At 47.5% G+C, this 25,997-nt stretch overlaps 2 protein-coding genes across 6 annotated transcripts in view; one reads left to right on the top strand and one right to left on the bottom strand.

The window, feature by feature from the left end:
• Nucleotides 1–22,240, bottom strand: part of LOC101097198 (nodal modulator 1) — a 56,397-nt gene extending 34,157 nt beyond the window's left edge. The window contains exons 1-11 of one of the 2 annotated variants that reach the window (XM_045047778.1): nt 21,981–22,240; nt 19,866–19,955; nt 17,273–17,318; nt 13,975–14,075; nt 12,900–13,006; nt 11,009–11,081; nt 8,458–8,610; nt 7,763–7,900; nt 7,338–7,427; nt 4,666–4,771; nt 4,326–4,476 (exon numbers count right to left, since the gene is read on the bottom strand). In XM_045047778.1, coding sequence (XP_044903713.1) covers nt 4,326–4,476; nt 4,666–4,771; nt 7,338–7,427; nt 7,763–7,900; nt 8,458–8,610; nt 11,009–11,081; nt 12,900–13,006; nt 13,975–14,075; nt 17,273–17,318; nt 19,866–19,955; nt 21,981–22,145 — 1,220 coding nt within the window. In that variant the 5' untranslated portion in view covers nt 22,146–22,240. The remainder of the gene's footprint in view (nt 1–4,325; nt 4,477–4,665; nt 4,772–7,337; nt 7,428–7,762; nt 7,901–8,457; nt 8,611–11,008; nt 11,082–12,899; nt 13,007–13,974; nt 14,076–17,272; nt 17,319–19,865; nt 19,956–21,980) is intronic. The other variant, XM_023247123.2, reaches the window with a different exon arrangement.
• A 2,439-nt stretch (nt 22,241–24,679) lies between these two features.
• Nucleotides 24,680–25,997, top strand: part of ABCC6 (ATP binding cassette subfamily C member 6) — a 52,462-nt gene continuing 51,144 nt past the window's right edge. Inside the window, exon 1 of one of the 4 annotated variants that reach the window (XM_011290585.4) lies at nt 24,680–24,873. In XM_011290585.4, the coding sequence (XP_011288887.3) occupies nt 24,838–24,873 (36 nt within the window). In that variant the 5' untranslated portion in view covers nt 24,680–24,837. Of the gene's footprint in view, nt 24,874–25,023; nt 25,242–25,997 lie in introns of those variants that run through there. The other 3 variants (XM_045047777.1, XM_045047776.1, XM_045047775.1) reach the window with 3 other exon arrangements.

Consider the following 25,997-nt stretch of genomic DNA (forward strand, 5'->3'; position numbering starts at 1 on the left):
TTTTCAGAAAATCCGCGGATGATAAAAACGTTTCCGGTAAAGCGGATCATCGATGGCGGAACAGCCTCGGACTGAGGACATGGGCTGGGCTTACACGCAAGAGCTGTGAGGAGCCTGACGCTGTGGCATTGCCCGGGCCACGAAACGGGGCGGCGTCATCAAAGACGCCTTCCTCGCCTGTCATTCCATACAGTTCAGGATAAAAGGAACTGGGGAGATGTGAACAGAAAAGGTAATTAAGTTAAAAAAAATTACAAAGCCAAAATAGAACTCCAGGAGCCACCAAAGCGACTTCTAACTGAAAGGCCCTATTCAGGTAATGACTCACACTGGAGGCTCTAAGTGAGCAGCGTGTTAAGTGCTGCGAAGTGTCCCCAGAGAAGCGCGTGAAAGGCGCGGCCCTTTGCTGCCGAAGACCAACCAAGACCATCATCCTGCACAGTGACGGTCTTCGTTTCTCAGTCAGTTGATGTGTTAAAGTGTAATAAAGCACAGGGCTGGAGGCTCCAGTTGTATCTTCGGCTGACTAAAGGTTGTATTTTCTAATCTTAATGGATCACTTTAAGTAAAAGTCAGTTGCTACTTTTGACAGAAAGAGAGTAAGTTGGATTCGATGCTGGATAATTACGGAGTACACACGACGTCGGAATGCCCACCCGCTGCAAATAAAAAATGGCAGAAAACAGCACAGCGGGAAGCTGTGTGTGCGGTCTAAGAACGGTGACAAGCCAGTCGTGTCTGCAGAGTGAAGTGACCAGCCTGCCACATGAGCTCACAATCTAGAGCAGGGGCCCACGTGCCAAATCCAGTCAGCTGCCTGTTTCTGGATGGACGGTGGGCTAAGAAGGGTGTTCACACTTTTACTTCCATACTTCTGAAGGGTTAAAAGAGAGGCGGAAAAATCAAAAGAATAGTTTGACCCACAAAAATCATATGAACCTCCAATTTCAGTGTGCTAAATAAAGATTAACTGGAACACAGCCACACCAGTCATTCATGAATTGGCCATGGTGGGTTTCGTCACAGAGGCCGTACGGCCCGTGAAGCCCACCATATTTATTCTCTGGCCCTTTACACAGGAAGTGTGCAGGCCTCTGATCTAGAGTTAAAGGCACACATTTTGGTTCTCACTCTCCCCAACTGGGCACTTTGAGAGTAAAAGGACAGGAAGGGGATATGGGTGAGCTATTTTCTTCCTTTTATTAGTGTTTATTTATTGTGACAGAGAGAGCGTGCATGCAAGCAAGAGCACGAGCAGGGGGAGGGGCAGAGAGAGGACAGATAGAATCCCGAGCAGGCTCCACACTGCCAGCAAGGAGCCCAACAAGGGGGCTCGATCCCATGAACTGTGAGATCGTGACCTGAGCTGAAACCAAAGAGGTGGACGCCTACCTACTGGGCCACCCAGGTGCCCGAATTGGTGAGTTGTTCTTAAGGACCTTCACGATGTCTTAATTTATATATGTGTCATGGGTAACGTCACCTTTTTTGTTCTAAATTGAACCTCTTTGTCTCTCAAAGTTTTAAATATTTTACCCATCCCACCTGTTTTAGCTCATAGTCTCAAAGATAACTATCCAGTTACCCCAAACCTCAAATGCACATTGGCTTTAGTTTAAAAAAAATAAACTAAAAAAAAAAAAAAACTAAATAGGACAGTGTTGTGTTACACTGAAGCCCTCAAAAATTGATTTGTGTCAACAAATTCATCAGAGGTGAATACGTTTATTCAGAAACTGATGATTTTGATGCATTACAAGATAATTATATTCTCATAGTCACTTGGACAGAAGCCAAGGCGTTTCCTTCTCAAATAAATTGGGAATTGTTTTTTAAATAAGATACATGAATGAATTAAAGGGCAAATGTGTTATTTTGGCCCAAAAGGAAAATGAGTTTTTCGAAAGATGCTCGACAAATGTCGTTTTTCTCTCTTTCGACCCAAATACTCCACTTTAAAGAAAAAAATAAATACAAGTATCATCCCCCATCTCCGTGAATGGCACCTCCTCCATCTACACAGTTGCTCAAAAAAGAAATCTGGGACCCTGACAGCACCAGTCTGCCGACCCCCTCCCCACATTATCTGTCAAAGGCATCTACTTCCTGTCCTCCCCTGCCGGTACCCTGGACCTGCCACCACCCTATCCCCTCCAGACAACTGTCACCGTTTCCTGTCGAGTCCCTCCACGGATACTCTGGGTTCCCTGCCATCCCTCTTCCACAGAGCGGCCAGAGCAGGAGAAAAAACATCTATTCTAAATGCCCTGATCCATACTGCTTCCTTGCCGAAAACGCTTCAACAGCTTCCCATCACGGGTGGGGAGAAGAGCCCACCTCCACAGCCTACTACAGGCTCTCTAACATCGCCAGCTGCCTCCAGCCACGCTGGCCACCTTCCAGAAGGCTCCCCTCCCACCCCTCTGGGCCTTGGAACACACCATTCCTGCTGTCTGGGAAGCCTCACTTAGCTAACTGTTAGTCCCCCTGGGTCTCAGTGACCCAGTGAGGGTCCTCTCTGGGCCCCGGCCCCCTTCCCTGCACACCTACTGGAACTTACTACCACAAGTTACTCAGCTCAAGCCTGTCTCCCCAGGAAGACGAAAGCCCCATCTCCGTCTTGCTAGTTTGGTTCACTGTTACACACCCAGCCTTTATCACAGGGTCTCACCCCGAGTAGTTGCCCAAAAATGTTTATGAAAGAAAAGGAGGAAGGGCGTGAATCCAAAATGATTTTCTGAGCTCTAGCGCAATAGGGGCAGAGGTACCGGGTTCCACTGGCGATGTACTTCCTTGTCTCCCAGTTGCCACAGAACCTCTTTGACCCCCACCTGTCTACAGAAAATGTCACCGTGGCCTCCTCAGTGACCAAGCCAATGCACTGTGCTTTCAGGGCTCAGCTCTGGGGCCTCCCTGACCGTCAGGTACCACCGCATACTTAAACCCCGTTGCCTGGATCTTCCCGAGGCCGCCCCTCAAACGCCAGCGTTCCATTTTTGGTCTACTGTTACCTGCTCTTACATATCTAAGTTGCTGGCGGCCGCCTGGCCCCGTCTCCCCGAATTACCATCTATCCGGGCACCTAGTGAAGAGCTCCACCTAGTGGTCCTACAGATCCAGAGGCCACGACTGAACCCTTGTCACCTGAGGGGTTCCTCTGCCCTGCCCACAGCCATCCTGCTTCTCAAACCGTGAACCCCTAAATACTTTTCCAACCTGTCCCTGATTTCCCTGTAAGGTGAGGCCTCAGCAAGTCTGTTTTCACGCCACCTGTGCCCCAGTCTTGTCCCCTTCACAGCCACCCTCCACCATGGCCGCTGGAGTGCCTCAGTGAACATGAAAACCTAACCCGTGTCACCCTCCATGCTCAAAATCGATCACTGGCCACCAGACCCCTGGTAGAGAAAACCCTGTTCTTCCAGTGGGAGTGTGAAGACGTCCTCTGAGATCTGCCCCTCCGGCCTCGTCACTCTCCTCGTCCTGCCCAGACACACCAAGACTTTGCTCGCGTTGCCTCTCCCCTGGGAGACCCTGCCCCGCTCCGTTCAAGCCACGGTTCAGTGAGCACTGCTGCTGTCTCAGACACAGATGGTGGCAGCCCAGGCTAGACATTCCACGCAGGGGAGACAAGGACCCGATGTCTGACTCCAGGGTTCTCTGTACTACGGTGCATCACTACAGGATAGAACTGCACAAATTCAACCACCGGATGTCCCCTCACGTGCTCACGGTAGGTACAGCAAAGGAGGAAGAACTCTGACAGCGACCGGAAGCATCTTATGACAAACTTTTCCCAAGCAACTGTACTATCTTCCAAAGTCCTCAAGAGTTAAGCCATGGAAGGTCTTGGAGATGTGGAGTCAGACATGAGAGATCTTCTAACTTAGACCCATTTTAACTTCGAAGCAAAACAATTTTCCTTAAGTATCTACATAGAAGTACCTTTAGTTTATAAAACTTAGCACTAACCTTTTTGGATTTTTTTTTTTTCATTTTATTTTAGAGACAGCAGAGAGTGGGGGAGCGGGACAGAGACAGAGAATCCCAAGCAGGCTCCAGGCTCAGCACGAAACCCCATGCAGGGCTCGATCCCATGACCCCAGGATCATGACCTGAGCCAACATCAAGAGTCAGACGCTCAACTGGCTGAGCCCCCCAGGCGGCCCAGCACTAATCTAAGAATGCCAGCCTGGATTTCTCGCAGGTATCTAAAACCCGATGTGGATCCTTGGCAGAAACACACAGTCAGATTAAAGGTAATTCTGTTCTCCCGTGGCTGCGAACGTCAATGCTGGTACTTCCAAAAACAAACACAATGACCTTACCCTGTTGCAATGATGTCAGCCAGCTGAGGTGTGTTAGGCGCAATTTTGATGGTGACAGTTTCAAAGTAGAGGTGCTCTTTCTGAGCGTGGATGGTGTATGTCCCAGTCGTGATGTTCTCCAGGCGGAATGAGCCATCGGCTTTTGTTTTGACTATAAAACAAGAACATGCAAAAGAAGATGAGCCAAAAACAACCGTATGTCCGCTCCGTCTCCACGAGAATGCTTGAGACAAAAAGCTGGCATGTTTTCACAGTCTTTAAGATGGTTTCCTTTCCGTTTCTCTCTGTGACCAAAAACCAGCCCTGGCAAACAGTCCCGGGGGCCAACGCATCTGCTGACCTTTGATCTGGTTATTCAGAGTGACCACTGCCTCCGGAACACCTTCTCCTTCGGGTCCATTCAAGACCCTCCCGGTGACTGAGAATCCCATGACGTGGAACACGGGCTGGAAGATGAAGAACAAGGTCTGCAGGTGCCTGAGCGCAAGAGCCTCCCTGGTTCACTCACGCCACCAGTCAGCGATGCCACCGCTCAGCCCAGCCGCCCATGTGGGAGCCCCGTGTGCCAGCCAGGCCCCTCCCGGCCCCCCAACTCACGCTGCTCCCACACCGCTGCGCTTTCCCCGGGGTCCACCTGCTTTCTTACATTCCCAACACGTTGATGTCTGTCAAATAACTGGATGACAGAGATCTAGAAGTTTACTCCTCCAGTTAAAGCTCACGGAGTCAAACTTGAGAGAGCCCCCCACCCTTGCTCCCAACTGCCTCCTCCCCTCCAAATGCCCCCTGTTCCGCTGAACCGCACCATCCTCCAGTCTCCCAACCTCAAGCCCCAGCGTACCTGAGACCCCTCCCCACACTCCGACACCTATCTGTTCTCTGCATCCCACCCCCGCCAGTCTCTTCACACCACAACCCGGATTCATGGCCTTGTTGCCTCCACCTGGGCCACCTTCCTCATTTGCCATACCCCATGCTTGGTTTACACGTGTCTGTGCCCCTGCTCGTGAGTGCCATGGCTTTGCTCTCCCTGGAGTCGCTCTGTTCCAGCCCCCCTGATCTCTGGGGCCTCAAGCTGACCACATTTGGGCACGGCAGGCACGCCTCACGTGGGCCTGTTACATCAGCTGCTCTCTCGGCCTGGATCACTCTTTCCCACACGTGGAGATCGGGGCGGAGGCCTCTCCTTCTCACCACTCAGGTTTGGGCTCAAACCATTAGCACCTCTGTCCAAGAGGCCTTACCTGACTGTCCATCCCATCTCAGGGGCCCTGCCTCCTGCCAGGGCCGGTCACCATCTATCACGCTAAACTGTTTTATTAGCTTCGTCAGATTTTTACCACTATCTGAAGTGACCTTGTTTGATTTCTTATTGTTTGTCCACCTCTTATTGAATGCAAGCTCCATGAACATAGGGACCTTTTCTTAGTCAGCTGGTATACAGTAGGCACTCAATAAATCGCTCCTGAATGAAGGCACGCATGCATGCATACATACAAGAGCGTTTGAGAGAATTTCAAATAAAATGGCTTTTTTAAAATTCAGGAAGCCCCTCTTGATCCTTCCAACAAGATGTGGTTTATCCACATACTGATCCCTATATTCACCCAACAGCTACTTGTATGAGACACCTACTATGTGCCAGGCACTAAATCACAGTAGGAATAAAGAATGACGCTCTGATGGCTCCTGACCTCATGCAGCTCATAGGCCACACCCTGAAATTTTATTCATGTGTTCAAAAACTTGCATTTGGTTGAGATCTGGGAATGTCCTTCCCCGCTCACCTGCCCCATCCTTCTCTGCCAGCCCCCTGAAGCAAAAGCAAGGACATCTCCTCACCCCCTGCCTACTCCGGCGTGCACAAAACAGTCAAGTGCTTTACGGAATCTTAAAAAGCAGTCAGAACCCCACTGAGCATGTGACCTAAAAGCTAGCTCCTACCAATTTAAGCTACTTTAACATAGTACTTTCAAATGTAACATTAAAAGAAAGTGATTAAAATCTAATTTTTTCAATAACTGTAACACTGGGAGGTCCGTTTTTGGAGACTACTATTTTCTTTGGGGATCTGCTCTATCTAGAAAATTTTCTACAGTAACCATTATCTACTTCTGTAATTAAAGATAAAATGTGATGGAAAACACATTTACCACCTATTTTAGGATCTAGGGAGTTTGTCACCTCTCACTCACCCCCTCCCTGCAGCCCACACTCTCAGCTCCCACCTGGTTCATGGCCACAGCCTCCTAACTAACCCCTCCCTCACTTCCACCTTGCCCCTTGCAACCTCTCCTCAACATGACAGCCTGAGGAATCACAACTCCCCTCTGCTCAGAACCTCAGTGGCCCGCCAGGTCCTGTGCTATCTGCCCCGTCGTCTCTCCCTTCCCCATGCCCTCCGTCCCAGCCACCCCGGCCTCCTTGGGGTTCCTCAAACCCTCTAGGCACACTTCGGCCTCAGGACCTTTGCACCTGCCACTCCCTCCGTCTCAAACACTTCCCACCCTGCCTCTTTCCCCTCAGGTTGTTGCTCAAACACCACCCTCACGGTGAGGACTTCCAAGGGCACCCTGGAAGACCCCAACCCGTCTCAGTGTGTCACCTCCTTCCTTGCTTCATTCTTCTACACAACACTTACCACCTTCTGATACACTAGTGAATTTACCTATTGGAGCCACTGACGTCTGAAAGAACAGAATTTTGTGTCTAGTTAGGTCCCCACTGTACCCCCACCCCTGTGACAGTACCTGAACCGTCTGGCACTGGCACGCACTAAATACATCTCATGGCACAAAGTAGCTATAACTCAGGCTCCAATTTTCTCAGATGAGGAAATTACTGAGAGTGGATCCCAGGCTGAACTGGAACAGAGCACAAGATTCTGTTTTTCCCAGCAGCCTAGCCCTTACAGATACAATACTGGCTGTTTATTCTTAAACAGTTTGCAACGCCTGTGCCCAGGGTGGGCAACTTGGACACCTGTCCCTCCAGACGGCAGGCAGGTCTTACCTCAATTTTCAGGCTGTCGTGTTCCACTGTAAAGTCACGTCTAGAAGGAGCAACATCAAAAGTGATCCTCTCTCCTCTATAGAAGGGGATCTAGAAGGAAGGGTCTGTTCATTACCAAGGGCCAACAACAAGATTCAACCATCAATATTAATAACTGACCCAACAGGCCACAAATGACAAGGGGTTTGAGGCGAGCTGAGAGACAAAATATTAATCCTGTTGCCGATCTTAAAAGAGGAAGGCCCAAACTTTTTCCAGCTATTTATTACTAAAGGGTCAGAATCTCGTCTTAAATAATTACACTACATAAAATGGTCATGAAACTGCAGGTCAATCATTTATTCCTTTTAACACCCAAATGGCATTGATTCTTGCTGCGTTGTAAGAGTCCCATAGATTCACAGATGCAAATCTCTTCCACTCACCACAGTGTAGTCCCCACTTGGCAAGGAATAGAAGGAGAAGGAGCCATCTTCTTTGGAGACCACAAAGCACAAATACACCAGACTCTCGTCTTGGGGCTGGAAGCCGGGCACTGGTGAGATGTTGCAGCCCAGGACATCCTGTGCCAAGGGTGGGGGGAGGGTGGGTGAAAATGACTTCCTTTTCCACTTATGTGCTCTGAGCATCAGCAAATGGACATGCTATAAGAAAATTTTTCTAAGTTTTATGTCACGAGATACGTATTTCTGAAATCCAGGGCATAGTACTGGAGATAAAAGGAACACGGACTTTTTTACACTCAAGGTGAGAAGTTAAAAGTCGGCACAGTCTCCTTGGAAAAAAATGACGTGACTGTCTTCATCTATGACGGGTCACCACTCTCAACAAGAAAATGAAGCGCAGGAAGACGAAGTGGCCGGCCCACACAGCCAGCAAGAGGCAGGGTGGGGACTGGTCTGCACCTGGGTCGGACTGATTTCAGGGCCTGTGCACTTTCTGACATAGTCCACTCCTATCAAAGCCACTCAGCTTCTCGGGAGTCAACCAAGAAACACAGTGTTCTTAAACGTTGAAACAATACACCCACCTTGAGCTACATTTTCAGCAGTGTGTTCTTGGTCTGTAAGCCCGCAGCCCTGCCCACAAGTTTGTCTGTTCTCCACTTTTCTTTACTTACCTCTTTGGATACTACAGATGAGAAGAGAAGGAACTTCACCCCTTTCATGGGCTCCCCGTCGCTGCGGACTGACCCAGACACATTGTAGCCGGCTACGATGAGGGGGCTGGCGGCGTGGGCGTTGGAATTGGTCACCCGCACGGTGGTGCTCGCCTATGGAAGAGGGGAGTTTACCTTCCCAAGCAACAACCCCTCAAGGATGTTCAACAACAGGAAGACTTGCTTCAGCTAAAACAGTAACAGGGGGCACCTGGGTGGCCCAGCCAGTTAAGCCTCAGGACTCCTGGTTTTGGCCCAGGTTGTGATCTCACAGTTCGTGAGTCTGAGCCCCGCATCAGGCTCCGTGCTGACAGCACAGAGCCTGGTTGGGATTCTCTGTCTCCCTCTCTCTCTGCCCCTTCCCTACTTGCTCTCTCTCTACTGCGCTCAAAAGAATGATTTCCTTGGCATGGTAACACTTTACTTTTTCACATTTTTCCACCTTCCAAAATGTCCACCTCTGTTATCACTCCTGCTACCATGCTCTTCTATCTGCTCCAATTTTTTTAAATGAGCACGCTTTACTTTTTTTCCCGTATTTAATGGTGCAGATGCATGCATTTTTAAAGCCGTCTGCCAAAGCACAGTTTACACGGAGAAAACACACGCGTTGAAGGTGTACAGCACAGTGATTTTTCACAAACTGAACACACCCTGTGACCAGCACCCACCAACAGAATGGAACCGGCACCCAGAAGCCTCCTCACGCTCATTTCCAAGGCACTACCCCCCAAGGGCACTCATTATCCTGATGTTTAGCAGCATGCCCTACTTTGAAACACAATTTTACATTAATAAACTCGAATTCCTTTATGCATACAATTAACAATGTAAGCCTTAAAATTTATCCTAATCAGAATGTATAAGCCATGAGTTGTTTTGTTTTGTTTTGTTTTGTTTTAAGCCATGAGTTTTAAACAAAACCTTTTTAAAACCCTGAAAACTGGCAGGCGTGAACAGTATACAGAGAAGTCTAGGTGTGAAACCCTACTATCTGTTATACATGCATAAAACCTTTTCAATAAAAACAGAAATAATGATTCTGATGGTTCTTTCGCAAGAATGACACACAGTCTCGGGACACATGGGTGGCTCAGTTGGCTAAGCGTCCAACTTTGGCTCAGGTCATGATCTGACGGTTCATGGCTTCGAGCCCCGAGTCAGGCTCTGTGCTGACAGCTCAGAGCCTGGATCTTGCTTCAGATTCTGTGTCTCCCTGTCTCTCTCTGCCCCTCCTCCACTCAGGCTCTGTCTGTCTCTCAAAAATAAATAAATGTTAAAGAAAAAAGAATTTAAAAAAATGAGACAGTCTCAAAACTAGTATAAAAGTTAACATGATGAAATGTCCTTTAGATCTTTCTTCAATTAGTTTTTCCACAGATTACAAAAGCTCACCTTGTCTGTTTCTTCCTTTTTTTGATCTTTTACTACGAACGATTTCCATCAAACAAAAAGATATGAAGACTACCCTAAAGAACACCTATATATACACTCTAACCAGCCGAAGAAATAAAAGCAGAAACAAAATTCAGGACCCTTGCGTACCTCCAAATCCCCCACCTGCCTCCCTCTATGGATGTCAATGTCACCACGGACTTGGTGTCTGCCATTCCCAAGCACAGCTTCGTGCTTTGTCTACATAGGAAGTACCCTGAATGTTTGTCACGACTATCTAAACAATACTGTTTCCTCACCTTCAGCTACTTGCTGTTTTCCCTCAACTTTATGTTTTTTTTTTACTTTATGGTTTTTTTTTTTAACGTTTATTTTTGAGAGAGAGAGAAAGAGAGAGCGAGCAGGGGAGGGGCAGAGAGAGAGGGAGACACAGAATCCAAAGCAGGCTCCAGGCTCTCAGCTGTTAGCACAGAGCCCAACGCGGGGCTCGAACTCACAGACCGCGAGATCATGACCTGAGCCGAAGTCGGATGCTTAACAAACCGAGCCACCCAGGAGCCCCAAACTTCATGTTTCTAAATGTACTCCTATTGATCTACGTAGCTCTGGTTCATTCATTTTTGCCGTCCAACAGAATTCTACTGTGTGATGAAACCACTCTCCACCTAAAGGACATCAAGGTTGCTTATGATATTTTGCTATTACAAGCAAAACTGCAATAAACATTCTTTTATATTCTCCTTGGGCACACGTACAACAGGTTTCTAAAATGTTAAGTGTATTTATAGATTGCTGTTTCAGGCAGGAAAAAGAACAACAAATAAATCTAATCGGGTCCTTCTGGTGTTGATTCAGCTTAAAATAGCTACAGTTAATAACAGACCTATTTCACAGAAGGAAGGCAATATTGTCACCTAAAACCAAAAGCAACATAAGCAACATCTGCTACACTGAGTTTTATCTTATAAATACCACCAAACCAATCAGTAGCACTGTCATTTTTCATCTACTTCCAGAAAAACCATAAACCCATTTCATACTTTGAACTGAAATCTGTACGTTTGTCCCCAAACCAGAACACTGCTGGCACAGCTATCAACATAAATGAAATACTCACCTCCTTCAATGCCCAGGTTGGATGAGTTGCAAGAATTTCATAATCTCCAGGAAGAACTTTAAAAAATGCAAACCTAAGACATACAAAGAGCCAATGAACTTTCTTTCAAAACAACCCAAGTATACTAACTTATGACTAGTATTGGAAGCACTAGAAAATAATGTTCGAATTATCACAAACTGGCCATTAGCTGGTTAAATGAGCATAAACAAAATTCAATCCTTCACTGTACAAATCACATCAGGGAGCACTTATTGAGTACTTCCTGTATATAAAAACAGGTGTTCTGTGGGCTGACAGGAAGGAGGTTTTAGGTTTCTCCTGAACCCCAAGGATTTCTGACCTGAGAACCAGTCACTGTGGCTTAGCCAGGGATCAGCCACAGAACTTGCAAGTGCATTTTGACAGAGGCGTTAGGCATGAATAGGCATAGAGAAGGGAAGGGGTGCCAAAGGAACAGAAGTGGGAAGGGAGGAGTCCCGTGTAAAGAAGAGAGAACAGATCCGACAGGCTGAGGCCATCGCTAACACAAGATGATGCTGATGACACTGGTAGGGCAAATGACAGCAAGCTTCGAATCCTGTGCCGGAGAGTTTAGACGTGTTAGCAGAAACAAACAGTAAAAGGCGTTCCGGGCTCTTGCACAAACTACTGTGATGAAATCAGATGCTGACAAAGACCAGTTAGGTAGCTGTAGACAAACCAGCCCCAGAGTGACAGGAGATGAGGCTGGGAAGGCCACCAGCAGGATTCTGACATATTTAACCCTTTCAAAGCGCAAAGCCCAGACGACGAGAGGGCTAACTCTAGTGAAATGGACGATCAAAAATCCACCTAATTTCTTCTCCTGTGGTGTCATTTTGCTACTTTGCTACAGTAACATGGAAATGACTACTGGATTTTGCAATTAGTGAGATTTAACCTCTACTTCTGCAGGGTAAGATCACTGTTTTAGATAAGGGCAGAGGAATGAGATTCAACAAGTTCAGGTCACTCTTCCCAGAGAGGTCAAAAGCAAACTACTACTAGTCTAGAGAAAATGGAAGCCCCTCGTCCCCCAGCAGGCTTCAATCAGGTAGAAGTAAACGTTATCCCCAGACTGAAAAATAATTTCGACAACCCTCATTTAGAAACTGGATAGCTTACCGACAGACTCATTATCAACTTCTAATTTGCAGTTAAGTTGGTTTTGTATACTGAAGGAGTAATGATTTGAATGCTTTCAAAATTATCAGTTGGAACTATTCTGAATTAATCTTGGCACATCTGTTAACACTTACAACTTGACGACATAGATCCATTAAATAAATGGCTTTAAATCTGACTCAACAAGGTTAATTTAAATAGTTGTCGCTTCGAACTACAAAATAATTTTCATGTAATAGTGATGAAATGATTTTTTAAAAATCATAATAGAGCAAATCTATATGGAGCTAACACGATTAAGCATGTATTCCACACCAGGCAGTTTGAAATAAAAATATTAATTTAATCTTCCTAATAACCTTGGGAGGTGGGCTCCACCACCACCGTCACTTGTAAATGAGAAAACTAAGGGCCAAAGGCATTAAGTAACTTGTCTGGGACCAAACCCAGTAAGTGGGAGAACAAGGACCCAAACCCAGGTTTTCAGGCTCCAGAGCCAGCCCCAGCTGTTAAATGAAGGCCTACTACGTGCCAGGCACTACCGGAGGGACTGTAGAGACCTTAACTCATCTCCTCAGTGCTGGAGGAGAGAAGTCAGATGACTTCTTTCACAGACAAAGGGTTTGACCTTGCCTGAAGAGTCCAAACCAGGATTTAAACCCAGGACTCCTTATACCTGAAGCTCCTCCAGCCCCAGTAACAGCACCCCCTCTCCGTGAGGCAGGATGACACGGGCACAACTCACTTTCCACCAGGCTGGGTCACGGTGGACTGGATCTTCGCTTCGGTCCCCGTGTTTCTCAGAGACACCTGAACTCCTGCGGGGCCCAGGGGCTGCCCTTTGCTGAGAACCTGGCGAGGAGAAGGAGGTCAGGACTGAAGCCAGGTGCAAAGCTCTCTCCACTCAGCAGAACTGCCCAGCCCGTTCATGTCCCCCCTCATGGAGCTTATATCCTTTCTGGGGTCAAGACTCCTTTACAAAGATTAGACAGATCACGGAGACCCTTCCCAAGGAGAGCTGAGGGGCTGAGAGAGGGAGTAGTAACAGGGAAATAATACTTTGTTTCACTGAATCTAAGACACCATCAGCCAAACAGACACCATTATTCTACAATCTCTACAGAGAAAGAAAACAATATCCATGATCCTTCTCCCCAGCAAGAAATTCACACATGAAACCAGGACCCCCTGGCCTCATCCAAGGGTGAGCGCCTCACTCTCGGTGTAAAGGTAAAGGAGAAATGAACCCGCCAGGCAGAAAAGGACAGCAAAGAAATCTGCACGTGTCAACCTTGGTGCCGGATGGAGGGAGAAAAAAAAACTCCCCTGAGAATCCGAGCTCGAAGCTGCCATTCGCACAGGTTAGCACTCCAAATTCACATGACCAGGGGGGCCCAGAAAACTCTCAGGGAATCCAGTTTACTGAGACAGCCCCTGGGGGAGGGGCCAAAGCAAACGCAAATCCTGTCTGGAAGAGGCCGGCTTGGGTTTCCCTCAGTGAGGACAAGATGCCACCCGGCCTGGGGCCTCCGTTCTTCCTGTCCTCACCCCTATGAGAGGCCAGCCCTAGCAGTTATTCGCCAGCAGCCTTTACAGGGGAGTGGCCTGGCATTCCCTCGCAAGCGCCCTTGTGGAAGAATGAGAGGGAACCTAGATCTGACCCTGAAAAACACCCGCTACCTTGTACATGAAATTCCACCCTCCCGAAGCCTACCTATGGGTCCCGTGTGGGCTTACCCGCCCATTTAAAGAAGGTTAAGAGAAGACACAGTATATAATACGGAGCAACCATTAAAAAGAGCAATCTTCCAGAGCCAAACCTTTCCATTCACAGAGAACCCCGTGAACACAAAGTTGATGTCCCCGCCCTTTGTGCAGATGTCGCTGACGCCGTCCACGTAGAGCTCCACGTTTGTTGGCTCTGAGAAGTGAAGGTGGGAGGGGAGGGAACAAACAGGATACGAGACACAAGAGCAAGTTTAGTGCTGAGGTACGGTGAATGTGCCCGGGCAAAACACCCCTTACCAATTAACTTTCATTTCTTTTTGAGCACTTACTACGCGCGCAGGGTTAAAACTCCAAAGGTACCAGGAGGTATGAGGAAGGTCTCCCCCCGACCTCTTCCCCGGACACCCAGGTTCCCACCCCAAGGTGAAACAGCGTGTGCAGGATGATATGCTTTGATGACAGTCTTTCGGCTGAGCTGTATGTCAGAGCCTCAGTGACAATTCAGGACGCACCAAATCGTTTCAGTTCCTGGATGCTTACCACGGACCAGACACGGAGCTAAGTGCGCGTGTTCCTCACAACTACGTGAGCAGGGGGTTAAAAACGCCTCCAACTGATTATTAAACTGACACAAGGAAAGGTTAAAGGACCCCCCTCCCCAAAGTCACAGAGCTTGTGAGTGACAAAGCCCCAATTCAACCTGCAAAAGCCTGCCTCCAAACTGTCCCCTGACCAAGTGCGTGAGTGCAGCCACCGCAAAACGGGACGGGAAGCTCCAATGCCCACGGGAACCAAGCAGGGAGACAGGCCGCATGGGCCTAGGGTGAATGGAAAAGGGGAAGCCACTACCCACTTTGCACCAAATGCCAACTTTCTCACAAAAAAAACGGAAACCTGGATTTTTATGTGCTATCTCCAGAATTTTCAATATTAACAACTAATTGATTTTGTCTAAAAAAACTGAAGAGGTCATCATAACAAGGGTTCAAGCTTTTAAAAGGTTAGGAAGAGGGGCACCCGGGTGGCTCAGTCGGTAAGTGTCCCACTTCAGCTCAGGTCATGATCTTGCGGTCTGTGAGTTCAAGCCCTGCGTCAGGCTCTGTGCTGATGGCGTGGGGCCTGCTTGGGATTCTGTCTCCCTCTCTCTCTGCCCCTCCCCCACACACATGTTCTCTCTTTCAAAATAAATAAATAAACTTAAAAAAAAATAAAAGGTTAGGAAGAATATAGAATGGTAAGTAGAGAAAAAAATGGGAAAATCAGGAGAATTTTGGGTAAAGAATTACACACACACACACACAGAAGATGCCAATAAAAAATGCACAAAAGACTTAAAACAGACACCTCACAAAAGAGGCTGTCAACATGGCCAATAAACACATATAAAAAGCATTTATCTCATTGACCATGGAGCAAACATGAGACACCACCACATTACCACCAGCATGGCCAAAATGAAAAAGAGTGACCATACCAAGTGCTGGGGAGACGACGAGGCACCTGGAACCCTGCTCACTGCTGGTAGAGCAGAATTTGCCAAACTGCTTGGATATTTGACAAGATCTACTACAGCTGCACATGTAAACGCACTGTCACCCAGCAAGTTCCCTTCTGGGGTATACCCAACAGAAATGCAAACATGCTAAAACGTGTACCAAAAGATATGAACAAGGACGTTCGCAGGAACACTATACTTAGTGGCCAAAGTCAGCAGCCCATATGTCTGTCCACAGAAGGGGGTGAATCACCTTCTATTCACACGGTAATCAAATGAGCGAACAAAAGCTACAGGTAATACAGATGAACGTCTTTACCAATGTCAAGAGGAAGAAACCAGTTGGCAGGAGGGGAGGGGACTCAAACAAAACACTCCCACAGGGTGCTGAATCTGCAACCTCTGCTTTAGTCCTATGCTGGGTTTCCTCCACCTCCGGCTTTCTGGAAGGCACAGGTCAGGTCCCCCCCAGCTATGAACTGGAAAAGAACTTTCCTCACAGAGCCACACTAGCTCTCGGCCATGTGAGCTGCACTGTACCCTTTGTGATGGCAGGGACTAAATTCTTCCTCCTCTAACTCAGGAGCAAGATGGCCTGAACCAACCAGCACCCCAGCCCCCCCCTTCCCAAGCGACAGAACAGGGATAAACACACATCCCATCCACTCTTGGAAGCCAGGACAAAGCAGAGCCCTCTCTTCTTATCTCAACCCCATTCCGTTCCACATCTCCAGCTCTGATACAAGGCAGACACATCAGGAAAGTTTTGAGCTTTTGTCTGTATGTGTGCAGAATGCTTTTAAGTATTTATTCCCTACTAATTATGTGCCAGCCTTTCTCAGCACGTACACACACTAGCCCATTAAATCTCCAAGACAGGCCATGAGGCAGCTACAACCCCTTCCCTGACCCCCTAGCGAGCCCTTTCCTGACCCCCTAGCGAGAAGACACCAACCCAGGGGGAAGTAACTGATCCAAGGTCGTCACAGAGCCAGTAAAACCCAAGGATGCCAGATCTTGTGATCTTTTTTTTTTTTTTTTTAATGTTTTTATTTATTTTTGAGAGACCACAAGCGGGGAAGGGGCAGAGAGAAAGGGACAGAGGATCTGAAGCGGGCTCTGCGCTGACAGCCTGACAGCAGAGAGCCTGATACGGAGCCTGAACTCACAAACTGAGATCATGACCTGAGGTGAAGTCAGACGTTCAACCGACTGAGCCACCAAGGTACCCCTCTTGTGATCTCTTAAGAGAAGTAGATCTGGATTTTCATGTGAAATCTCACGACGTTGAATACTTCAATCAAGTCACTAAAAATGCCCCAGGGGGCTAAGGAAGAAGCCATCCTAGGACAGGAAAAGAAGTCCCCACTCCTGACCTCTAGAAGTCATTCTGCTGCCACTTAATGAATGAAACTACAAAAGCAGAGCTTCCTGAGGCAGATTCAAGAAAGGACACCTATTTTAAGAGAAATGACAGAAAACCTTAAGGTAGGTCCAACCAAGATAAATCCAATTTACTCTAACGTAACAAGCAGGTGGGGGGCGCCTGGATGGCTCAGTCGGTTAAACTTCTGACTTTGGTTTAGGTCATGATCTCGTGGTTCATGGGTTCGAGCCTTGCTTCGGGCTCTGTGCTGACAGCTCGTAGCCTGGAGCCTGCTTCAGATTCTGTGTCTCCCTCTTTCTCTGCCCCTCCCCCGCTCGTACTCTGTCTCTCAAAAGTATATAAAAAAGTGTATATATGTATATATAGTAGCAAACAGGAAAAAGCCCTGTTCCACACTAGAAATGTATCCTTAATATTTTAACAGTGTACGCACTCCAACAATTTAAATTAATATTCAGCACACAATCTAATCCTTTACAGAGTATGTCTGGCTATTCATTTAACTTACCAAAACTCCACCCTAGGGGAGGCTCGATCTTCAGAATGAAATCTCCCTAAAGGGCGGGGGGGGGGGGGGGGGGGGGGGGGGAGGGGGGGAAGAAAAGGTAGAGGAATGAAAACCAATGACCTTTCAATTAGTTTAATTTACTTCAGGGCTACCATTTAATCTAGCATTTTCACACCTGCAATGAAATTCCACGTATAGGGGCGCCTGGGTGGCTCAGGCGGTTAAGCGTCCAACTCTTGATCTCAGCTCAGGTCATGATCTCACGGTCCATGGGTTTGAGCCCCACATCAGGCTCTGTGCTTACAGCATGGAGCCTGCTCGGAATTCTCTCTCCCTCCCTCTGCCCCTACCCCACTCGTGCTCTCTCTCTCTCTCAAAATAAATAAATAAACTTAAAAAAAAAAAGAAAAAGAAATTCCAAATATATATTGTGTCCTTCTAAGTCGCTGTGGGCTGTCTGGTTCCCTTTGGATGTGGTGGGCTGAAGCTGGCTGCCCAGAAGTCCCCATCCAACCAATCACAAGACACCATGTTAACGCCTATGGGAGAGTTCTAAAGGTGTTATGTTCAGCCACTCGCTGTCTTCTGATGCCAAACATGCGACTAATGGAGTCTCCCATTAACCTCGCCTACGTCCAAGGTTGCCAGGGTCATTGTGTATCTTTAGGAACAAAAGTCATTTCTTAAAACTAGATGTTACTCACACACCTTGCTTTCTTGAGAATGATACGAATAGTTAAAAACAAAACAAACAAACAAACAAACAAAAAATGATTTTAAGACCAACCTATAGAAGTCAGCCTTACATACTGTGGTGAAAGATGTAATTTCTTTTTTTTTTTAATTTTTTTTTCAACTTTTTTTTTTTTTTTTTTTGGGGGGGGGACAGAGAGAGACAGAGCATGAACGGGGGAGGGGCAGAGAGAGAGGGAGACACAGAATCGGAAACAGGCTCCAGGCTCTGAGCCATCAGCCCAGAGCCCGACGCGGGGCTCGAACTCACAGACCGCGAGATCGTGACCTGGCTGAAGTCGGACGCTTAACCGACTGCGCCACCCAGGCGCCCCGAAAGATGTAATTTCAAGAATAGTGTTGTGTTATAATATTTTAAATTGGGAAAAGCCTCTACGCCTATCAATAGAGACATGGTTACATAAATTGACAGTTTTGATTTGATTCTGATGTGCTATGCGGCCATTAAAAATAAATCAGTAGACCTGTACACGCTGATGTTGAAAGTGTACCAAGATGTTACCATAGGGGAAAAAAATCAAACTGCAGAGTAATTCGTGTTGTTTAGTTCCATCCGATATAAAAAAACAAAGCCAAAGCTATGTGTACACACTGACTATTTTTTGCAACTTCCTGTGAACCTACGTTTCTAAATAAAACGTTGAAATGGGAAGGGTAACGAGGATGGGGTGTAAGTAGGTGTGGATACGCGTCTATGCACACACGCACATATGTGGGCATCTTTAGAATTATAAAATTTTATTTTTCTTAATGTTTATTTACTTTTTAAAAAAAAAATTTTTTTTTTCAACGTTTATTTATTTTTGGGACAGAGAGAGACAGAGCATGAACGGGGGAGGGGCAGAGAGAGAGGGAGACACAGAATCGGAAACAGGCTCCAAGCTCTGAGCCATCAGCCCAGAGCCTGACGCGGGGCTCGAACTCACGGACCGCGAGATCGTGACCTGGCTGAAGTCGGACGCTTAACCGACTGCGCCACCCAGGCGCCCCAATGTTTATTTACTTTTGAGAGTGAGAGTGAGAGTGAGAGAGAGAGAGAGAGAGAGAGAGAGAGAGAGCGAGTGAGCGAGCACGGTGGGAAGGGGCGGAGAGAGAGGGAGACACAGAACTGGAAACAGGCTCCAGGCTCTGAGATGTCAGCACAGAGCTTGATGTGATGCTCGAACCCACGAAGTCTAAGATCATGACCTGAGCCGAAGTCAGACACGTAACTGACTGAGCCACCCAGGCGCCCCTTTATAATTATAATACAGAGAAAGCTGTCTCTTGGGATACACATCAAAACTATTACCAGTGGTCATCACTACAGAGGGATGAGAAATCGGGGGGCAAATGGATAAATTTACTTCAAATACTTCTAAAGACCTTATTTTGTTGTTTCCCACAAAGCTCACAAATTCGAGTATCACTTGCACAGTTTTTTTTAAACAATATTTTAAGCTGCTTGCAAATAAAGAGTTCCATTAAATCAGGGTTTCTGGATGTCGGCACTGCTGACGTTTGGTCCGTCCTGTGCAGCAGGGTCAGCTTCATTTCTGGCCTCTGCTCACTAGATAAAGACGCCCTCCCCCAACACCAGACAGGTGTCACAACCAAAAATGTCTCTAGACATCGCCAGATGTCCCTGCAGAAGACACTGAGAACCACTGTTCGGTTTGTACTCAATCAAACCACTTTATAAATTGTCTCCCTCAAAACTTGGCCAGGACTGTAGATTCCACTTATAATTTACAAAAGAGACAAGCATTTGCTCATGTGCCAAATAAAGCCTGCTCTGGTTAGGGCGGTCCTGGAGGCCACACCACTTCCGATCATAAACGACTACAGTAGTCTCTCTTACCTTATCGTACAAGGGGATCATAAAGTAACCATTATTAGGGGCACAGTCTGTCTGGTATTTCAAAGTCCCGTGCTTGGTATACAACTTTATCTAGAAGGCAAGGAAAGAAGAAAAGTCATAATATAGCCTTTGAGGATTAGCTACATTACACCACAATGCATGTGGCCAATATGCATTTGCTGAGGACCTACTATGTGCTGTGATGAACACCAGGCACTAAGGTCAGAGACAAATAAGACAAAGTATCCACGAAATAGTGTAATTAGATATTTTTTAGGTTAGAAACCCTCTAAAGACTACCCTGCAAAGTCATATTTTTCAATATTTTTCAGTGTATTTTTAGCGGCTGTCTCTATGGATGTAAAACAAATTTTCCAATGTGCTATTAATAAGGTGCTTATTAAAATGCAATCCCCAAGCCCCACTTCTGTTTCTAAACCAGAAGGTCTTGGGTGGGGGGACAGGGACCTACATTCATCTCAAATGATTCCCAGTATTTGCAAGTTAACAGTCATCTAGGAATTTTTAATTTCCTCTTTTATTTTCATTCTTAGGCAAAAATAAATCAAAAGGCACTTAATGTGTGTCTTTTCAAGGGATCTCTAAAGTTCTTGTATCCTGGGCATTTCCAAATACAATCTCTTAACCTTTTAAGACACTCAAGCAGCATCTGGGTTTTCCACATGCTGTGTGATAGTCATTTAACCTCCTGAGGTCCAGTTTCTTCATAAATACGAAAAGAGCCACTCCCCTTCGTGGTGATTATACAGACTCACATCAATGCATATCAAGCACCTGGCAGACAGCATGGCTCAAAAAAAAAAAAGTGTTCTTATTATTTTACTATATTACTATGTGGTAGTACTAACTTCTCTCTGCCTTTACTTTTCTCTCGGAGCCCCAGGAAACTAAGTAGCACAAAGCCTTGCAAGGCAGCTTCTGAACTGGTCTGTGCCCACACACTGGGAGGCAACCCAAGAGGTGGCACCGGCACCCAGGAGAGCCCTAGAACCCTGCCATTGCCAGTGGGTTGACTCATTTAACACCTGACTTAGGATCAAAACTGGCAGAGAAGCGAGAGACAGAGGGGTCTTGCAGGTGATAATTATTTTCTTTAGTTAATACATGGTGCTGGATTCTGCTTCTGTCTCAACACCCTCCTACAAGAACAAAAGCTGGGATTTGGAACAAGGCCAGGGCGACCCAGTGGCGTGTGGAATCTATTTTCTACCCCTCCCCAAAACCCATCTCAGCAACCAGATTTGTAGAATATACTGGTTCATTCCTTCACCACAGCCCTTCAGCTGCCAGCAATGGACTGGCTCAAATGTGCTTTCAGTCAGCCTTTGGGGTCTTAATCCCCCCAAAGTCCCTTCTCTTTGCCAGCTAATAGCCTCTTCCTTTTTTCTCTCTCTCTCCAATCCCCTTCTGCCCCATCACAGTACCCTTCGAAGACAGAGGCCAGCCCTCCCTCAGGTCCCCTCCCATCTATCCTGACAAGTGACCTTACTTTTCACAAAAGCTTTCTGGGCCATAATGCCACTGTATTGATAATCATGTAACTGCCTGGGGCTTTACAACTTAATAAAAGACTTCAGCTCAAATCTCCAGCATTAATTTCACTAGTTACCCAGAAAGACATTCAGGGCAGCTGCCAACTCTCCATTTTTAAAGGAAAAGGAGTCCCGGGGTGGGGGGATATCGGGAAAGATTAAAAATACGTATTCCCAGCCCCAGAGATGCCAACAGAGATCTACCCGGACAGGATCTTTGGGATGGGAATCAGTGCTCTCTAAAAGCATCCCTGGGGGGTTTCGAGGAGTGGATTAGAACTTTTGGGGGCTCTGAGACGTGGGGTACATACCTCTAGGTCCCCAACCCCACTCCGTAGCTGACCCCACGATAGGAACCCCCACCCCAGCGCGACGGGGAGGGCATGGGATGGTGGAGAGCCCGCGGGGGGCGGAGTCTTCAAGGAGGCAAGGACTCCTAGAACGTGGGGCAGGTGGCAACCGCCTGGCGTTTGAGGCGAGGCCACCGCAGCCCAGACAGGTTGAGTGACTGGCTCAGGGTCACACAGCGAGCTCCGGTCCCGGCCGCGGGGCGGGCGCTCACCTCGATGAGCGAGTAGTTGATCTCCACGTCCGACTTGACGAAGCCCCCGCAGCCCACCACGATGTCCTCGGAGGCGCGTGCCGGACCCACGCCACTCAGCAGCAGCACCACAGCGGCGGCCACCACCACTGGCCCCGGCGGCCCCAAGCCCCCGCACGCCCGCATGGCCGGGCCTCTGCCGCCCGACCCTTCGCAGGCCTCCAGGTCCCGCCCCTAGCTCCGCGCGCTGCCCGCTGCTTCCTCCTCGGCCCGCCGCTGACAGCCCAGGCCCCGCCCCGGCGCTGCTGCGCGTGCGTGCTCCGGCGCCACGCCCCCTCGCCAGACAGGCTAACTACAGCGCATGCTCAACAACAAAACCAGACCATTAGTGCCCTACGGTGGCCTGGAGGACTCCGCGCACCGTCTGTCAGGTGCAGTTGCAAGGTGCCTGATTACAGTCACAAACTCCAAAGTTGAATTATGCTTTGGAATTCAATATCGCTGAAACCGGAAACGACAAGAGACTATTGATTTAAGTATCCAACTACTCCCCCGAATGTTTTTGGCACATGTATTTCACAGGTGATATATAATCTCAAAACCCCGTTTAGGAATTTGAGTCAGTGCATTTTTCCATTATAAATAATCAGTACTTTTTAAAAAAAGCAATACATAGGCCATTTAAGGTAAGCATTATGTTTTTTAAAAAAGGGTATTTGAAATTTACTTTTAATCCCAGTTCTAATAACATTTGTGTAGAAACAAACTTGAGGGTTTTTCTTCCATAAGCAAGAGATGCAAACAGTTAATTTACTTTGAATTGTCTGTGATTTGAAGCATGGTTTGTCAGAAAACAAGTTCAAATCTCAGTACGTTGTGCTTTGCCCCAAGATTATACATATACTATGACAAAAACTGAATTTAACTGCAAGTTACCACATCAAAAGAGACAAAAATTGCTTTTCTGACCTGATATTGGAATTCTTCCATTTTGCCCTAAAAGAGAATCAAGCCCTTTATTTTGATAGTTTTTATATTTTATTTCTAAACAACCAGGTAAGAGAGAAAATTTCCCATTAGAATTTATCATTGTGACCAAGACTTAAGCAATATACAACTATGAATCATAGGGAGTTTAGACCATGCAATGGTTAAAACCTTCATGGGTCCTATAATGGAATGATACATCCCCCAAGGATCTCAGTCATGAGCACATCTGATTTCAGTTTCTCACTCTGCACTCTCACTGGAAATACAGTGGAATTCTCAACTATTTGGTTATAGAGAGAATCTAGCTTAATATTTATTTCATTTATTGGGTATTTATAACTACAACTGAAACAGATGCCCTTTCCTCTCCCTAGCATGAGTCCCTGGTTTGTCTTAGCAAGTCTGCATGGGGCTGAAAGCCACCAATTAGAAATGCTGACCCATGGAACCTTCTCACCTTACAGAATGGGAAACTGAGGCTGAGAGGGGGAAAGGGACTAGTTTAGGGCTCTGCATTCAGCCCTGTACTGTTCAGAGGACTGGGTTCTGTTCTTGGCTCACCCAACTGATTTCCTCTGTGTTCTTCCTTACTTTCTGACCATTCCCCCAAAATTCCCACCATTCCCCACAAATTCATCTTCACATATACAATAAAATAAACACTAGGGCTGTGGCAATGCCTATCAGAGGTGGGGTCACATGGGGTCACAGTAAGAGAGGCCTCCCCCTAATTTCCATCAGCCTCCACCAAGATCACCTCAAATAAACAGACATAATTTATAAATGTGAACAGCAGACCTGCCACACTCAGCTTCAAAACTGAGTTTGTTCTCTGTGTCCCTGCTCTTCCAGAAGACCCAGGCTGGAGGACAGCTGAAGGCATACTGACTTGGGCCCCAGGCCAGGGTTGGGAAAGGGGAGAGCCCACACAGGGAAGGCCATGCGAGAAGTGGCATTCAAGAGCTGCAGAGAAGTGACAGGGCAATGTGGAGAATGCACAGAGTCTGACTGCTTCCTCCAAACTGAGTACCTGTGTTTGCCTGTCTGAAAAAGCTGTCTTTTCATTTCTATCTTGAAAAGAATACATGCTCGTGGCAGAAAGAAAGAAAACAGAAAAAGGAAAGGAAAAAGAAAAGAAAAAAGAGGATTTCCATGATCACTGCTGGACTGCACGTTCGTTTTTAAAATCTATGCATACATGTTGCATAAAGGGTTTCCCAAAAAGAGCTACTGTCTGGGAACACACCTTGCTTTAACACCCAGGAGAGGAAGGCCAAGATTTGACTTCCTTCTCCCCCTTTCCCCAACCTAAGCATATACTTTTTTTTTTGCATAAATATTATAGCCTATTTTGTATTATAATCTTGTTTTCATTTAGCGTTTAGCAACTAACTTTCCATATTATATTTCTGAAATGGCACAGTGAACCACTGCTTAGTAACCTATGGATAACATAACATTACTAATACTAATAATCGCTAACTCATTGAGCATTTACTGTGTTCTTGGCACTGTGCTAAACTCTTTATTAGTAATCTTAATATCTTCCCACCACCCTACAGGCAGACAGTGTCCATCCCACCTGTTGCGGGACTGGAGGGTTTTAGCGGGATGCCACTGCACTTTCCGGGGCTCCGAGATCCCCTCCCCCAATGCCGGCTCGGGCCACCCAGAGTGCCCCCTCCAATCGCCTCGTCTCATCCCTTCCCGCCCCACCCTTGCCGCGCGGCGGGACCTTGCCCCGGGCCTGGCGATCCCGGAGCTGGAATCCCAGCCTAGCCTGTCAGTCTCCGCCCCTTCCAGGACCCGGAGCGCGGCAAAGGAGGCTGTCTCGGGACAGACGGACAGACCGCGGGGCGGACAGAAGGACAGGCACGGGAGGCGCGCGATGGCCGCGGCTGCAGAGCCCTGTGTGGGACAGGGAGTAAGTCCCCCCACCCCCACCCCGCCTCCCGCCCCACTCTCCTTTTCCGGGCTTGGTAGGTCTCTCCGGCAGCTTTCTCCAGGGGGTGATACCGCGGAGGGGAGAGACCACCAAATTCCCAGGCCAACAGCAGGCAAGTGCGGGCCCTTTAACCGAGCCTGCCCCTGGAGACCCCAGCACCACTAACGGGGCCTCCCGACCTCCCAGCTGCCTGCAGGCTTTGACCTCTATTTGCATAAAGCTTCAGGACCCCCACCTCTCTGGCCGGCTTCCTCTTTCATCCAGGCTCTAAGCGAAGGACTCTGGGAAAGAGGCTCATGGGATGGGAGCAAGGGTCGCAAACTCCCAGGATTTCAGGGGCCGGGCCGGTAAGGCAATAATAATAGCTGATATTAATTGAGGGCTTACTTTGTGCCCCACATCCTCCTATGTGCTTTATTGGTATCAACCCATTTAATTCAATCCTTAGAGGTAGATTCTCTGAACACCACCCCTCTCCTTTGCAACAAAGGAAACTGAGGCACAGGGAAGTTGAAGTTCACAGAGCTGGCCATTGGCAAAGTGGGGAGCAGTGAAGAAAGATAACTAGTGTGGGAGAGGGAGGGCTGTTAATATAGTAGGAAGAGAACTGAAGAGCCATGTTCTTTGAACTTCCCATTCAGACTTTTTGTAGCGTTAGAGAAGGCCAGCCAAGAGGCTGAGAGAAGAATCACAGACCCAGGGGCACCTGGGGGGGCTCAGTCCATTAAGCATCTGGTTCTTGACTTGGGATCAGGTCATGATTTCATGGTTCATGGGTTCAAGCCCCGGGGCTCAGCTCTGACAGCATGGAGCCTGCTTGGGATTCTCTCTCTCCCTCTGTCTCTGCCCCTCCCCTACTCCTGTGCTTGTTCTCTCTCTCTCTCTCTCTCTCTCTCTCTCTCTCTCTCTCTCTCTCAATAAATAAACTTAAAAAAAAAAAAAGAATCACAGATCAAGACCCTCTGTAGAACAAGGTTTGGGGTCAAACAGGCTTCATGGGAATTAGCTCTGCCACTTTCTGTATGTGTGGGCCTGAAGAAGGCTGTTCCTCTCTCAGTGCCTCAGTTCCCTGGTCTGTGAAATGGGAACAGTAACACCTACCT

Source organism: Felis catus, chromosome E3 (genome assembly GCF_018350175.1).
Source record: "Felis catus isolate Fca126 chromosome E3, F.catus_Fca126_mat1.0, whole genome shotgun sequence".
Lineage (NCBI taxonomy): Eukaryota > Metazoa > Chordata > Mammalia > Carnivora > Felidae > Felis > Felis catus.